The sequence below is a fragment of the Tenrec ecaudatus genome, chromosome 8 (genome assembly GCF_050624435.1).
Source record: "Tenrec ecaudatus isolate mTenEca1 chromosome 8, mTenEca1.hap1, whole genome shotgun sequence".
Lineage (NCBI taxonomy): Eukaryota > Metazoa > Chordata > Mammalia > Afrosoricida > Tenrecidae > Tenrec > Tenrec ecaudatus.
The window spans coordinates 126,498,969-126,515,143 of record NC_134537.1 but is presented as its reverse complement, the minus strand read 5'-3'; the positions used below and the strand labels follow the sequence as shown (position 1 = coordinate 126,515,143).

The 16,175-nt window shown below is 42.4% G+C and overlaps 1 protein-coding gene across 6 annotated transcripts in view; it reads left to right on the top strand.

The window, feature by feature from the left end:
• TENM3 (teneurin transmembrane protein 3) overlaps positions 1-16,175 on the top strand; it is a 710,639-nt gene that overhangs the window by 200,255 nt on the left and 494,209 nt on the right. For 4 of the 6 annotated variants that reach the window (XM_075556851.1, XM_075556853.1, XM_075556852.1 and 1 more), the window contains exon 3: positions 9,388-9,666. The exons of the other annotated variants lie outside the window; for them this stretch is intronic. In XM_075556851.1, coding sequence (XP_075412966.1) covers positions 9,388-9,666 — 279 coding nt within the window. The remainder of the gene's footprint in view (positions 1-9,387; positions 9,667-16,175) is intronic. 6 annotated transcript variants of the gene reach the window in all.

Sequence of the window (16,175 nt, the reverse complement as noted above, 5' to 3'; positions counted from 1 at the left end):
TACTGTTCCTGTTCACCTTTGTCATCATGCAGAAACGACAGGAATCTGAATCCCTTCCATGCTTTCTCAAATGCGTACTGGTACTGAGGAAATATCTTTTTTGGGGGGCGGGGTGAGAATCAGGTCTTAATACAAAGAGAGAACAAAAAAAAAAGCCCTGAAACATTAATCAGATCTACTTGGCTAATTACTGCAACTCCAAAGTTTATTACTTTTAAATATTAACTACTTAAAATGATTCAGAGATCAAAATGATTAATCCTTCTCAGTCACTATAAATGTCAGCGGTGGGATTAAAGGATTTAGATGGTCATGTTTACTCAACCTTACATTTCTGTAGTTAAAGACACAAGTTAAATAGCTCCAGTTTATCATGGTTTCATGTGAATGCTTTCCTCTAGCTCTCTGCACCAGCTCCCCTGCCTGATTGTTAACTAATTGGGGCTGTTAAGTAGGCTGGGCTTCAGCTTCTTTGGGGCTTAGCAGCCAACCTGCTTTGTAGATTACCTACCAGAGGGTCTGGGGAGATAGATGTGGCTTACAGGCCTCCTCCGGACACAGTGGGAGTAATCCTTCCCCTGCGTCGCCCTTTATTGGTCTGATGTCTTGAGTTCCCAGCTTATTGCTGAACTGGTATCCGGTTCCTTGCCACTTTGCCAGTTTAGGATCCACTGTGGTGCCGCCTCTCACATTGTTAAACACCCGCTGCCTCACGGCAAACCATTGGCATGTTTATACCAATGCCTACTGCGATTTGACTATCAGATACCAGCAGATACATTGTAGGCATATTTTCACCATTGAGTCCTAGCATGATCAGAAGAAATAAGTAGTAAGGGGAACATAAGAGGTGAATTAATTTTCACTTTGCATTGGATGAAATACTTAATTTTTTCCCCACTGCTTTTGATGAAAACCCAAGTTATTTCTCTAATTATGAATGATTACTAAAATTAGTGTTGCTTCCCCGTCCCCTTCACACCCTCCCCCCTCCAATTCTTGGCATAGCACTTGTTCCAGAAACATGCTGGAGAAGGGTTCTTTCTCTGTAAGTTAACCCCCTCACGACTTGGGTGCTGGGCTGCTAACCCCAAGGTCAGCCGTTTGAAACCACCATGCAGCTGCTCCCAGGTAGAAAGGTGAAGCATTTTACTTCCATTATGGATTAGAGTCTCAAAAACCCACTGGAGCAGTTATACCCTGTCCTCCCGGGTCACTGTGAGTCGGAATCCACTGGATGGCAGTAACCTTGACTTTGGAGCTGATTGCCAACAGGCCTTCCCTTTAATAGCCAGCCGTTCTCCCTCTCCTGGGGGCTTCCCAAAGCTGACCTGAAAGAAACTCATGTTCCTCGGTGCTTCTCATTCCAGGCCTCTTTCTGGGCTTAGAAACACACAACCAGGCTTCCTTCTTTCCCCACCTATCTCGTCCACTGCGCTGCAGTCTCAGCATCTCACTTCCCTTGGGCCCCAGATGGTTGCTGGGGAGACAGCCTCAGTGGTCTCCATTGGACTTGACTAGATAGTAAAGGAGGTGACAGTGAAACGTGGAAAGGGCAGAATGCTACTGACTCACCTTGCTTTTCCAGATCTCACAAGTTTCCCACCTTTGGGAGAGGGTCTTACCACCTTTCTGGGACACTTTTTAGTGGACGGTGGTGTCTCCCTTCTTTCTTGGGAGTCTTTTTTTCACTTCAGCACTCGACTCTTCCAGGTTTTCACAGGTTTTATGTTATAAATATGATGCCTTCTAGAAATTTGAGGTGACCCGTGTGTTTCTACAGAGCTCTGGTGGTAGTGTGAGTTAGGTGTCAGGCTGCCAACTGTGTGGCCTTCTACCTGCATGACAGACTCTGCTCCTGCCAAGATTCACCATCCTGGAAACGCTTTGAAACGGTTTTATTCTGTCCTGTAGAGTCACTACAGGGTTGCTGTGGATCAGGATGGCCATGATGGCAGTGGGCTTGCCTTTGGGCAGTTTGGTATGCATGTGGTTTAGAAGGAGTTCTGGTAGGATTGTTGGGTAAGAGCGATGTCTACTAACCACGAGGCTGGAAGTTCAAACCCTTCAGCCACCCTGTGAGTCAGAATCAACCTGATGGACCTGGAGCGGGGTTAATAATGCTAATAGCATCAGTACATAATTTAAGCAATTAGTTGAAGTCATTTGTGATTTGTGAATACAGTAAAAGCGGGGAAGAGCTTAAGGGATTTTGTTACTGAGTTGAGTATAGTCAACTTAATGTCGATTGATTGTTAGTGAGACTCTAAGAGAATTTTTTGAATTGTAGTTTTATAGGGACTTATATGCAAAGGTGTATCTCTTCATTGAAATTCCTATTACATGCTCAGGATAGATATTCTATTCAAACAGTGTAAAATTTAATGTAAAAAGGTTAAAAGATTGGGAATGTCCCAAAAAATTTTTCATTAAGACTCAATGGATAAAAATTATACGAGGGAGATTCAAAACAGTTCATCAGGAAAATGGCATCAAAGGATAATGGACTTTTTTCCAGGAGCTTTTGAAGCCCCCCTCCTGTACATTTCTCTTACATGTGAGATTTAGTAATTTTGCAGACCCAGGATGGAAGACAGGACTAGGTAAGAGGGAGGTCACATGGATAGCACAGCACCCAACAAGAAGTGGATTCATGGTCTCGGCAGTCAGTGTTCATCCGTGACTGCTAACCACTGATATACTGTGTGATTTGCTCAACCCAGTGGCCTAGTGGTTATAATTTGGGCTGCTAACTGCAAGGTCAGCGGTTAAAAACCACCAGCTGCTCTGCAGGAAAAGGCAGGGCTTTCCACCCCCCTAACGAATTGAAGTCTTCGAAGCTCACTGAGGCAGTTCAGCTCTGCCCTGTGAGTCTGCAGTGACTCTGCGCCAGTGAGCTGGGGCTGTCTGGTATGCTCACTCATCCAAGGAGCCCTGGTAGGGTCGTGGTTACAGCCTGGGCTACTGACTACAGGGTCAAGCGGTTTGAAAGCATGCACCACTTCATGGGAGAAAGATGGGGCTTTCTACTCTTGTAAAGAGTGATAGTCTCATACCCGACAGGAGCAGTTGTGCCTTATCCTATAGGCTGACTGAGAGGCACCAGCGATCAATGGCAGTGAGTTTATAAGACACTCAACCAATGGAGGACTGTCACTTGGCCTCCATTCATGCAATAATCAAAGAAATGAATTAAAGACAGTTTCAATTATTTTATTTCTGTGTATTAAACTTATTTATATCAGGTCTCTTCTCCATTACCCACATCAGTTTGGGGGATTGTTTTGTAGAAAAAAAATATGGGATGGCCATTCTCCTTTAAAATAATTCACATAGGGCGGGGCGGGGCCGGGAAAAAAAATTCACATATAATGAAGTAAATGGGAGCAATTGACACAGGAGAAACAGCAATGCTTCCACATTTCCTACACAACCTCATTACTTACAAAAATATGAAGAAACCCTTTTTAAACTCCAAGTTCTCAGAAGGAGAGAATAAATCAGAGTAGAACTTATTGAATAGAAACTATTAAAAAGGCAAACCCAGATAATATATTTGTTTAGAAAGAAAGATGATAGGTTTTAAGATTTCTATTTTTAAATGATTGAGATGTGTTTTCATGAATTAAACTTTTAAGCTTATCAAAAGAAATTACTGGTCTTTGTATACAACTTCTAAATGAACACTATGTAATCTCTTGGGTTACTTCCTTTTTCCTTCCAAAGTCGAGTCATGCTAGAGACACAGTAATCAGCAACAGTATTTTTTCTGTTTAAAATAGTTTTAATTTGCTTTCCTCCAAGTCCGAAATTATAGGTCTTAACTCACTCTTTATACTAGCCACATAATAATCCATAGCATGGCTGTGGAATATATTTAGCAAATTTCTTCATGGTAAACATTCTGTTTAAGTCTTGCAACATGCCAAATGAACACTTTTTGGTACGTTTTGCTTAAAATAAGATTTTGAGATAATTTCAAAAGGACATGGTTCTAAAGATAGATTGACTGAATTATAGTGTATTTTTATTTTTTTATATCTTTATAAACTATAGAAAAATACTTATAAAGATATAAAAATGCATAGAAAAATAGAAAGGGATTAAAATAAACTGAGAAATAAGACAAGGATAGATGATACTATAAAGTAATAAAGTTCTTATAAAAGAACACTGTTTCTTGATTTTCCCCAAAATTTTACCATTAAAGACCTACATTCCAATACCTCATTGCAAACGTCCAGGCCCTACTTTATGGTAGAACCAGAGACAGTATGGTGAGGATGTGGAGCGCCTCCGGGCCTCACTCACGGCTGGGGGAATGTCACAGCGCAGCCACTTGAAAACCAGTGTGGGTCCCTGAAAAAGTTAAGCATAGAATTCTCATGCGGTTTAGCAATTCTTCTCCCAGGGATTGACTCAAGAGAAACAGAAACACGCCTGTGCAAAGCTTCCACACAAATATCCACAGCCCCATTATACCTAAGTCAGACAGTAAAGACAAATGAGGGGAAACAAGTAGAGGTATATTATCCATATAATGGAATATTACTCATCAGGCTAAAGAATGAGATGTTCATACATGCTACAATATATAGAAACCTTGGAAACATAATGTTAAGTAATGGAAGTTGGTCACAAAAGGCCAGGTACAGTCTGACCCCCTTTCTATGAAATGTGTAGCATAGCAAATCTATAGAGAGGGCACCTAGCTGAGTTATTGGCCAGGGCTTACAGGTTGGGCAGAGAAGAGGTGGGGATGCTCACTGGTACAGGTTTCTTTTCAGGGGCCTAAAATTGGCAGTGATGGTGGTTGCGCAACAATGAATATTTTTAAAAACAGCCCACTGAATTGTGCTCTTTAAATATATGATTTGTATGGTATGTGAATTTTATCATTAGAGCTGTTTAAAAAGAGAAAGAGAAGCACTAACAAGTAATCAAAGGGGAAAGCGAATGGGAGAGCTAGAAACCCGCACCTTAGAGAGAGGGCGTGGGGGCTCGGAGAGAGGACCTCTTCTTTCCCAAGGTGCGGCAGCACCATCACGGTGTGTGCCAGTGAGACTGGTCCCTCAGGTAGAGTCGCCTTCTTTGCTACTCACACAACACAGAGTAGATAGAGACCCAGTCTTCGGGTGGGCAGCACTCTGCACCACAGCCTGGTTCTGATGAGGCACAGAGGCGACAGGGAAAGAAGGCTAAGTGGATAGCCCACCTTTCCAGTCGGCGTCTCTGTTGGAGAAGTAGTGCTACGTGTCACGTGATGTGAAGTATTCGTCTTCACTTTAATCATCCTTTCCACTTTGCCAGCTACGCTCAATCATTATTTAAAATATGAACCTTCAAAAGAATGATTCAATCTGACTTATTATGCTTAGCTTCTTTTTTGGAAATGGATTTTTCAAATTCATGAGTGTTATGAAACAAACAAGCAAAAAGCCTAATCTAATCCAAGCTGACTTCACCTAATCACAATGAATCCACCCTGAGGAATACGTATTCTTGCTACAATTCATTGTTTGGTATTGTTTCAACTTGTACTGGGAGCCACTGTTGTTGGCCCTGCTACTGAGGTCCCCAAAGTCCAGCATGCAGGAGGTAGATCCGGCAGTCTCAGCAAAGCAGGATGAGCCTCAAGGATTTCGAGGACAAGGAATGACAGTTACAGTGATAGTGGAGCCATCGCAAAGAACCCGTGGCTTTTCCAATCTGAAGAAACCATGGGAAATGGGAATAAGAGGTAGCTTCACCTTTATTCATTTTTTCTAATTTAATGGCTAGACCTATCAGGAGGGTGCTTACATGTGAGCAAGGGATTCTATCGGCCCGAATCCTTGCTCATACAAAGAGGCCTGAGACAGAGATCCTTTTGAATGAAGGCCATATCTTAGGTAAAAGTTAGCATCCGCCCCCACTGGTGGCTATCTTAAATTTATATGAACTTAATCCTGTTCTCACCTCCATATTATATATTTCTCTGTGACTTTTGATTGCATTTTCTAAGATGCAATTAATAACTAAAAGCCATTTTTCATTTAGCTCATCTCTCATTTAGCCCTTAAGTGTTTGGACAGATAACCACAAGGTGAGTGGTTCAACCCCACCAGTGGCTCCGTAGGAGAATGATGGGATCAGCTACTCTGGAAAGATGGATAGGGAAAGATGGACAGCTGCAGACACCCCATAGAGACATATAGGGTTCTTCTGAGTCCGAATGCAGAAGAAAGATGGGGCTTTCTGCTCCTGTAAAGATTTACAGTCTTGGAAACAGACAGGGGCGGTTCTAGCTAGGGCCTGTAGGGTCTCTATGCGCTTGCATCGACTTGATGGCAGTGGGGGAGGGAGGGACGGGTCCAAATCAGTGCCATTAGGTTTGGTTTGGGCTTTTCGGTCAGCCCTGAGATGATGAGCCATTTTTATAGGCTATCTCTAGAAGAGTCATGACAGTGACAGCTGGAAGGAAGGAAAACTTACAGGGGCAATATGAATTGAATAGAGTTGTAACATGCTCTCTAAGGCCAAGTTTAGTGTCTTTTCCAGAGCCACTTGCCCTTGAGCGGATTCCAACTCATCCCAAACCCTGTGCTTCAGAGTAGAACTGCGCTCTACTTTCCACAAGTTCATCCCCAACACTTTCTGCCAGGTGGACATGAAGCTTCAACTTCAACGTCAGGCATAGTCTCTCCTAGTACACACCAGAGCAATCTGTTTAAACCGCCGAGGGACTCTCATCGGCATTCCGCCTGTTCATGTTTTCTAGCTGCATTTTGGAAACGGTCCTCGTGCATTTTCCATCTCTGTGAGCTGTTGACTTTCGGACATTGTGTAAGGCTCAGGGCACTCATATCGATTCATCAGCCTTACGTGTTGGCTTCTTCATGATAACCCGAACTCTGATGCACACCTGGATAGCAAGTAGCAAAGACCGAGCTCTCTGCTTTCCTTCTCATCCCAGATTTTTGCATCAGAATGGTAGTAAGTGTAAAAATGTTGTCGATAACGTAGAAAATGTTTCAACTTACATTTCAGAGACTAGAAAAGAAATTCCTCTTGTTTTTTAGCTTTCTCTATCTTTTATTATTGCGATTATTCTCACACACAGACACCTGAAGAAATAGAGGAAAGATGCAGAAGACCTTATCATTTATTTTGCATCCCAGGGAACATTTTTTGTCTAGGAAAACTCGCCATGTCTGAGGATACAATTTAACTGCTTGTCTTTGCCCTCCTCCCATCTTAAACATTGCATATCAATAACAATGGGCAAGATCGTCCATAGCTGTGGCAGGAACTGTTCACAGTGACTTTGGCCTTGCTTGGATTTGCTTTGCTGAGTTCTACTCTCTCATTTGTTAAAGATGGAAAGGACTGTTTCGGACCTCATCCAGCCGGCCCCCTTCTCAATGTTGACAATGCCTTTTCCTTTATTTTGGGTTTTTTCCTTATGACATAGGAGTACTTTTTAGTTCAAATACTTATTCACATCTCTCTGATAAAGTACAGTTTGATTTGTAGCTAATTGTAGTCACTGGTTTTCATTATTTATGAATGTCATTGTCAGATTCCATTTGGAAGTCTGACCGAGATAAAGCTGATTCCAGCTTCTGATATGACCACGGCAATCAAGCCATTAACCACGCTCGTTAGAAAGTGTTGAGGCCCAGAGGGTGCTAATATCTTGACAACCAAATATTTGCGATAAGGTGCATAAATGTTTGATTTATTTCCTGGAAGCTTCGACATTCTGTTTTATGGCAAGCAATTTATAAAATCCTCTGTATTAGATAAAAGGTATGCTATTTCTCAGATCAACAACTTGAATTTTTCCATAATTGAAGAGGTAGATCTAGAAGAATGGAATCTGTGAGTGATATAAAAGTGTAGCATTCTTAAAAAGCTTGATGGTTCTGGGGTGGCCTTTAAATCCATCTGTGTTTACACTTGCATTTCATATACTTTGTCTACTTATATTTTGATTCTGGTTGACACCTCACTCTCAGATGACAGTGTTGACATGAGATAAAGCCACACATAACTCACTGCCATCGAGCCCAGGCTGACTTTCTGAGGCACTCCTTTCTATAGGGGCAGAAAGCCCAGTCTTTGTCCTGGTTTTGAACCGCCCACCCTGCAGATCGCGGTCCAGTGTGTAAGCACGCCACCCCCAGGGCTCCACAGCCACGCGTGTGCTTCCCTAAAGCATACTGTTGGCGCTCTCTTCTCCTCACGAGTATTATAAAACACACATGAAATTTCAAGAATAAATACAGATTGGAAAAGTCAATAATGACAGCAGTCATTTTAAAGTGTCACCTAATTTAAACACTTTTGCTTTAAGTTATTGCAGTGTCATGAGTTTTATTAGGCTCGATTTATTAGCAAAGGCCTGCAGGGTTCACAGCCATTTATTTTTCAGGGAACTTGATTTTATCATTAATTTTTAAATACATAATACTTCCACTTTATTTTTAGAGTGCACTTTATTTGCAAAAATTGGTTTACTCTGATCAATACAGATGTTTCCCGGTGTTTCTAAAAGCAAGATGTCTAGAAAGTCAAAGAGTCCAGAACATGCAACAGTTTCTCAAGATGTTTTATACCAAAATATAATCTGTACATACCCACATGAATGCATAGATATTTACATGTACATCCACACATATATACCTACATAAAATGCATTTAAAGGTATGACATATGTTTAGATTGGTGGCCAAGTTAAATGAGGAGACTGACCATACCTGTTCCCATTTAGTGCACACCTTAAGGTACACCTGTGTCCCCATCTGGAGGGGAAGACCCGTTGATGAGGACTGCAGCGGGCTAGGAGCCTGCTGGCACAGGCGTTAATGAGTTGAACTGCTCACAGAATGTCGGCAGTAAGAAACCCCTCCTCATTCACTCTGCGGGAGAAAGATGTGGTGTCAGTCTGCTTCCATGAAGATGGACAGCCTTGGCGACCAAGTAGACAGGACAGTTCTACTCTGCCTTGCAGGGCCAGTAAAAATTGGAATCTACTGGACTGTCATGGGATTTGGGTTTACAGTTGGGACACGGGAAGTAATTCAGACCACAAGTAGGCTAAGTAACATTAAGTCCCTGATGACTGATTCTTCCCTCAGGTGCCATGTAGGATTGCTCTTAGTCAATGCCATTTACTCGCTCATCTGTAGAGGTGCTTATGGGCTTAAGTTGGGGCACATTTAAGTCCCCTCCCCCAATACCTGTGTCTACCTGACCATAAAACATGCACAGCTAATGTCAACACCTGGTGCTGTTAATAAAAAATATGAATGCTCGAGTGTATTTTTAGAGAGATTTTCTTAAAAACCAAAACCTGAAACGAAACATACTCACTAGTTGTTATCTCTTTTTCCCCCTAATTAGGACAGAATTTTACCCTAAGGCAGTTAGGAGTTTGCGAACCAGCAACTCGAAGAGGACTGGCATTTTGTGCGGAAATGGGGCTTCCCCACAGAGGTTACTCTATCAGTGCAGGGTCAGATGCTGATACTGAAAACGAAGCAGTGATGTCCCCAGAGCATGCCATGAGACTTTGGGGCAGGGGGGTCAAATCAGGCCGCAGTTCCTGCCTGTCAAGCCGGTCCAACTCTGCCCTCACCCTGACAGACACAGAGCACGACAACAAGTCGGACAGTGAGACTGGTAAGTGTCATTTCCTTGGCTTTCTCCTGTTGGCGTTGAGTGCTGCTTTGTTGTAGCTGACGATGAGTTGGTGTTTTCCCCTTGTTTCCTTCCTGCCTGCCCCCTCCTCTGCTCCCTCTCTCCTGCCCTTCCTTTCTCTTGTTCTTCTGGTTTAATGCAGTAGAAATCAAGAAATGTCCTTGACTAAGGTGTTTTGTTTCCTTTTGTTTCTGGGAAAACAATCAATACTCAGCATCAGGTGGTTCGAGTGTGCAAGTATCTAGGCTGTGTTTTCTATGACTTTGAAAAAAAAAACTACCACCACCACCAACAACAACAACAACAAAACCAGTTTCATCAGGTAGAGAAGGAAAACAATAGAAATATATTGGACTATGTCACGAGCCCACCTCTCTGGATTCGCACAGCAGGTGGTGGCAAAGTTCTCATCAGGACCAGCTTGCGGCCAAAGATTCTTCTTGGCGATATCTCAAAGATGTTGCAGAATCTTAAAGTGAGCAGGCAAAAGAGTTTATTAACAGGGCTCACATAAGGGAAGAGCAAGTTTGATCATGTTTTAAGTTTACTGGTCGATGAGAGCAATTGAAATCGTGGGAAAGAGAGGGGTGTAGCCCCTGATGTGCACCCAGCCTGGAGCGCTGTGTCATGAACGACACATCCCGAGTGTGGATTGGGGGAGCGCTTAAGGAGGAGGGTTTACGTGTGTTTAAGAGAAGGAGAAAACAAGGGCAACACTGTTATTAATCATTGGCACCTTTTTTATGACTCTCAATGCAGGGTAAGACAAGAAGTAGTCATTTTATATGGATTTTATGTCGATGAATATAGAGAATGTGAAATGCACGCCATGCTTTGAAAGTAAGATAGGAGACTGGTAAAAGACGCTGGTTGTTGGGCTAATGGTACTGCAGGTTTCTTGTTTATTGGGCAACTTTGTCAGCATTGCTTTGTGATAGGAGAGCAGGTCATGGCAGCTGCTGATGTTGGCCAGGCACAGTATGAATGAAGTACCTCATGTTGCGCTCCACTCACTTGCTGTTTCCTGTCTGCTCGTGGAAAAAAAAACAAACGTCTAGTCTAAACCAGGGAGAACAATTTCTTATCTGAGGCATACTTGAGTGCATTTAAACCAGAGTAAAACTCCAATATGCTCTCACTATATTTATTTTGGAAGTGTCCCTTCTTGGTGGAGTCTGGCTTTCGTTCAACCCCAAACTGGAAGCAAAGAGAGTTCTCTCCGACTAAAGGGGTGTTGGATCAGCCCGCCAACTGCTCCCCCGGCTAATCGATTTACCTCAGTAAATCTGTGTTGATATCAGTTTGCATAGTAAATGCAGAACTCACTCACTCATAGATCGAAGATGGTGTGAATATTACTTCCTGCCCTTCCACATCTTCACGTTACATTTATGGCAATTACAGGTACGGGGCTTATATTCAAATGTGGCACTTAGCATTTGATTTTCCTGAGACTCCTTGTACAATGTATAATGGTTATGGAAAGGCAATGTGTTGAATGCAGCAAGCTAATGCATTCAGTATGAATATCTACATCACAGATCATCCACATCTGTATCTATAAAATATGCTTGTCACATTGGATCAGCTTGCTGCGTGAATCCAAAACTTTTATAGCTATCTCTTTCTCACGAATAACAAGTTTATCTGTGCTGGTAAAATATAGAGTGATTTTATTATTTTATGAATTATATAGCTGCCACTTCCCAAAGCATATGCCATTTGATGTTTTTTTTTTTTCCTTTTCAGGAAGCATAAAGTACAAACTGTGTCACTGTTGGCTGAGTGTGCCCTGGTGGCGTAGTTGGGTTGCTAACCACATTGGGTTGCTAACCACAACGGGGGCAGTTTGAATCGACCATCTATTCCTCCGGAGAACGGCAGGACTTTCTTTCTACTCCTCATCAAGAGTTCCTGTCTTGAAAATCAGCTAGGGCATTTCTTCTCCGCCCCATAGGGTTGCTCTGAGTTGGCATCCACTCGAGGGCAATGCGTTTGTGTATTTGTTTTTCAATATTCAGGAACTTTGGTAGCCCACTGGTTAAATACTAGACCGTTAACCGAATGGTCAGTGTTCAAAGATCCTGAGAGAGAAAAGACTTGCTGTTCTGCACCCATAAAAACTACAGCCTAGGAAGCTCCATTAGGCAGTTTTACTCTATACTGTAGATTTTCTGGAACTTGGAATAAGTCGCAATGGATTCAGTTTGGGGAGTGAAGGCCCAGAAACCAGGTGTTTCTCATGCTGCTGGATGTGGGCCCACAATTTAAGAAATAGTACCATAGAATTTTGTATGGAAAGAGCAGGAGCCCTCAGGTTGCGTTTTGGCCAGCACTCAACTGCTAACCAAAAGGTCGGTGGTTCACATCCCCCAATGGCTTTGGAGGAGAAAGGGCTGGCTATCTGCTCTGGTCAAGGTTACGGTCTCAGAAACCCTCCGAGGCGATGCTGCTCTGTCTGAGAGGGTCACTGGTATCAGAGTGGACTGAGCAGCAAGTGCCCGCATCCACATGACGGGAGCTGAGGGAGGAAGAGGTCAGTTTCCCACACCACAGCCCCTCTCCAAGTTTTCTTGTGTGTGTGTGTGTGTGTGTGTGTGTGTGTGTGTGTGTGTGTGTGTTTATCCTTTATTTTAGTTTATTATTTATTTGTTTGTTTTCATTTTATTGGGGGCTCATACAACTCTTATCACAATCCATACCTCCATCCATTGTGTCAAGCACATTTGTACATGTGTTGCCATCATCGTTCTCAAAACATTTTCTTTCTACTTGAGACCTTGGTATCAGCTCCTCATTCTTTTGCCCTCCCTCATTTATAAGTTATTACTATTTTGTCATATCTTATACTGTCTGATGTCTCCCCTCACCCACTGCAACATTGTCTGTCCCCTAGGGAGGAAGTTATATGTAGATCCTTATGATTGGTTCCCCCTTGCCATCCTACCCTCCCTCCATCCTCCCAGTATCGCCACTCTCACCACTGGTCCTGAAGGGATCATCTGTTCTGGATTCCCTGTTTCCAGCTCCTATCTGCACCAGTGTGCAGCCTCTGCTCCAGCCAGATTAGTCGTGTAGAATTGGGATAAGGATAGTGGGGGAGAGGAAGCATTAGAGAACTAGAGGAAACACCGAGTTTCATCAGTGTTATACTGCACCCTGACTGTCTCTTCCTTGTGACCCTTCAGGAAGGGGAAGATTTTTCTCATAGAGGTGTAATGAGAAGAAACGTTGCATTCTTTTATTATCCCAAGTCATATCAGAACAGAATAAGGAAGAACTGTCAAGGGCCTTACCTTGAAATTGAGGGCGTTTCATAACGTTTCTTATGAATAAACAGATCAGCCAACTTAGGAATTCCCAGTGTCAAAAGCAGTGTTTGTGGAGCTGAGCAAGGTGATGACTTAAATTTGTGTTTACTCTTTGCTTACAATTTAATTGCAGTTGATTTCTTTTCTTTTTTAATTAATAAATCACTTTATTGGGGGCTCTTATAGCTCTTACGACAATTCATATATCAATTGTATCAAGCACACGTGCACATATGTTCCCATCATCATTTTTTAAATTATTATTACTTTGTTTTTATATTGCTTTATTTTTTAATAATTAAATCATTTTATTGGGGACTTGTACAACTCTTACCACAATCTGCACATACATCCATTGTGTCAAGCACATTTGTATATGTGTTTCCCTCATCATTCTCAAAACATTTGCTTCCTACTTGAGCCCTTGGTATCAGCTCCTCATTTTTCCCCTCCTTCCCCACTCCCCCTCCCCCATGAATCCTTGATAATTTATAAATTATTATTATTTTCTCATATCTTACACCGTCCGACATCTCCCTTCACCCACTTCTCCTCTGTCCATCCCCCAGGGAGGAGGTTTTATGTAGATCCTTATAATTGGTTCCCCCCTTTTCCCTCACCTTCCCTCTACTCTCTCAGTACCGCCACTCTCACCACTGGTCCTCAAGAGTTCATCTGTCCTGGATTCTCTATGTTTCCAGTTCCTATCTGTACCAGTGTACATCCTCTAGTCCAACCGGATTTGTAAGGTAGAATTGGGATAATAGTGGGCGGTAGGGGGGAGGAAGCATTCAAGACCTAGAAGAAAATTGTATGGTTCATCATTGCTACATTACACCCTGACTGGCTCATCTCCTCCCCCTACCCTTCTGCAAGGGGATGTCCAATTGCCCACAGATGGGCCCTGAGTCCCCACTCTCCCCACGATTCACAATGCTATGATTTTTTTGGTCTTTGATGCCTGATACCTGATCCCTCTGATGCCTCGTGATCTCACAGGCTGGTGTGCTTCTTCCATGTGGGCTTTGTTTTTTCTCAGCTAGATGGCCTCTTGTTTGCCTTCAAGCCTTTAAAATCCCAGATGCTATATCTTTTGATATCCGGGCACCATCGGCTTTCTTCGCCACATTTGCTTATGCACCTGCTTTGTCTTTAGCAATCTTTCGGGACAGGCTGGTGTGCTTCTTCCATTTCCTTTTTATTTGAATCCTTGGTATGAGCTCCTCTTTTTTCCCTCCCTCCCCCACTCTCTCACCCTTGTGGACCCCTGATAAATTATACATTATTATCAGTTTCATAGTTTTCACCATCCACTGTCTCCCTTCACCCATGTTTCTGTTGTTTGTCCCCCTGGGAGGGGTGGTGGTGGTTTTATGTCAGTCGTTATAATCAATTTCTCATTTCTCCCTCTTCTCCCCAAACTTTTCCCATACCCTCATGGTATCACTACTCCCATTACTGTCCCTGAGGGGGTTATCTGTCCTGGATTCAGCGTGTTGAGAGCTCTTACCTGTCCCCGTGTACATGCTCCTGTCTAGCCAGATTTTTAAGGTAGAACTGGGGTCATGATAGTGGGCACGGGGAGAGGGGAGGAAGCATTAAAGAACTGGAGGAATGTGTGTTCTGTCAGTGCTACACTGCACCTTGGCTGGCTCATTCCTTCCTTGTGACCCTTCTGTGAGGGAATGTCCGATTGTTTACAAGTGGAATGTTTTGAAGATCTGAGAATTTCCAATAAGGTAATCTTAATAAGGAAAAAAAAGTCGGTGGGTGGGGGAATGAGGTAAGGCCTTTTAATGATTACTGTGATCTTATATATTTAGTATGTATGTTCATAGGAACATTTCAGATTAATTTGTTCTGAAATTTCAATAATTAGTCAGAAGGAGCAAGATTCCATTTAATGTAATTCATTCTATTAAGATTTAGAGAAGCATAATTTTCTGAGATACTTGGCAGGCCTTGTAATTTTGAATTATGGAATTAAATAAGAGCATTGAGAAAGTTTCGTTGATACAAAATGATTATGTTTTAATTTCATCTGAATTAGGGTAAAAACTAAGATTTTCAACCAGAGATGATCTTCTAACATCTGTATACATAATATTCTCAAAACTACTACATAATTTTGCTGTTCTTGCTATTTTATTGTTATGACGCCTCTTTTCAAACATTCACAGTATTGAACAAACAATATCCGTCAATTCCACCCTCCTTCAGATATTTTGCTTTGCTGTGTTTTTTTAAAAACTACTGATTTTCAAGTGACCTTGCCATTCCATCCAATTATTTGCATAGTCTGATTATATCTTCTCTCCTTTTTTTTGGAACGATCTTGAAATATATCTTTAGAGCTTTAGTAATTAAAGGTCAGAACAAAAGAGACATGGATAAAATAATTCTCCCAAATGAAACAAACATAGAGGTTGACCAGTGTGTTGTTTTCATTTAGTTTAACACAGGTGTCTTCATGGACTGTTGCTCCCATTCGACATAACTGTTTTCCCCAGGAGGAAAAAAAAAGAAATGTTCTTCAACATTTGTAAAATTATGCAAGCATGGCGCCTCCTGTTCTAGTTATAACTTCAAAGAAGAGTTTAGTCACTAAGAGGGATTAGATTTCATTTATTGATTGATAAACAGGCCAGCAGTTCAAGTTAAGAAGGCGCTAGACCTGCTGTGAGGCTGGTGACATTTTGAGGGCCGGAGAATCCCAGGAGAGTAGAACACTCGGACCATGTCACACATCTCCATGTTAGCAGAGATCCCCCCAAATGTGAGAGAAGCTCTTCTTTTGCAAAACTACTCTTCACCAACGGGGGCCGTGGGTGGTGGTGGAGTGGGGAGGCAAGGGGTATTTGAAGTTAAAAAGCTTTCTCAGAAAAAAGAATTTGTCAGAAGAGTATATGAGAATTCACATGGAATTCAAAATGTTAATCTTGTTCCACATGCGGTTTATGAGAGTGAGTCCTCCCCTTACACGTTATTGATGGTGGTGGTGGTTTTAAGCCAACTGCCATGCACTGGGTAAATCCTGGAGGGACGGTGATTTGTGACCACCCCGTAACAGCAGTCCTAGTCCACTGTTGAAAGGTGACAAAATAAATGGGACAGGACTCCCTAATCTCAGGTAAAATTACCTGTCTCCTCTGCATATTTTAGGCATTGTTCCTGTCTCTG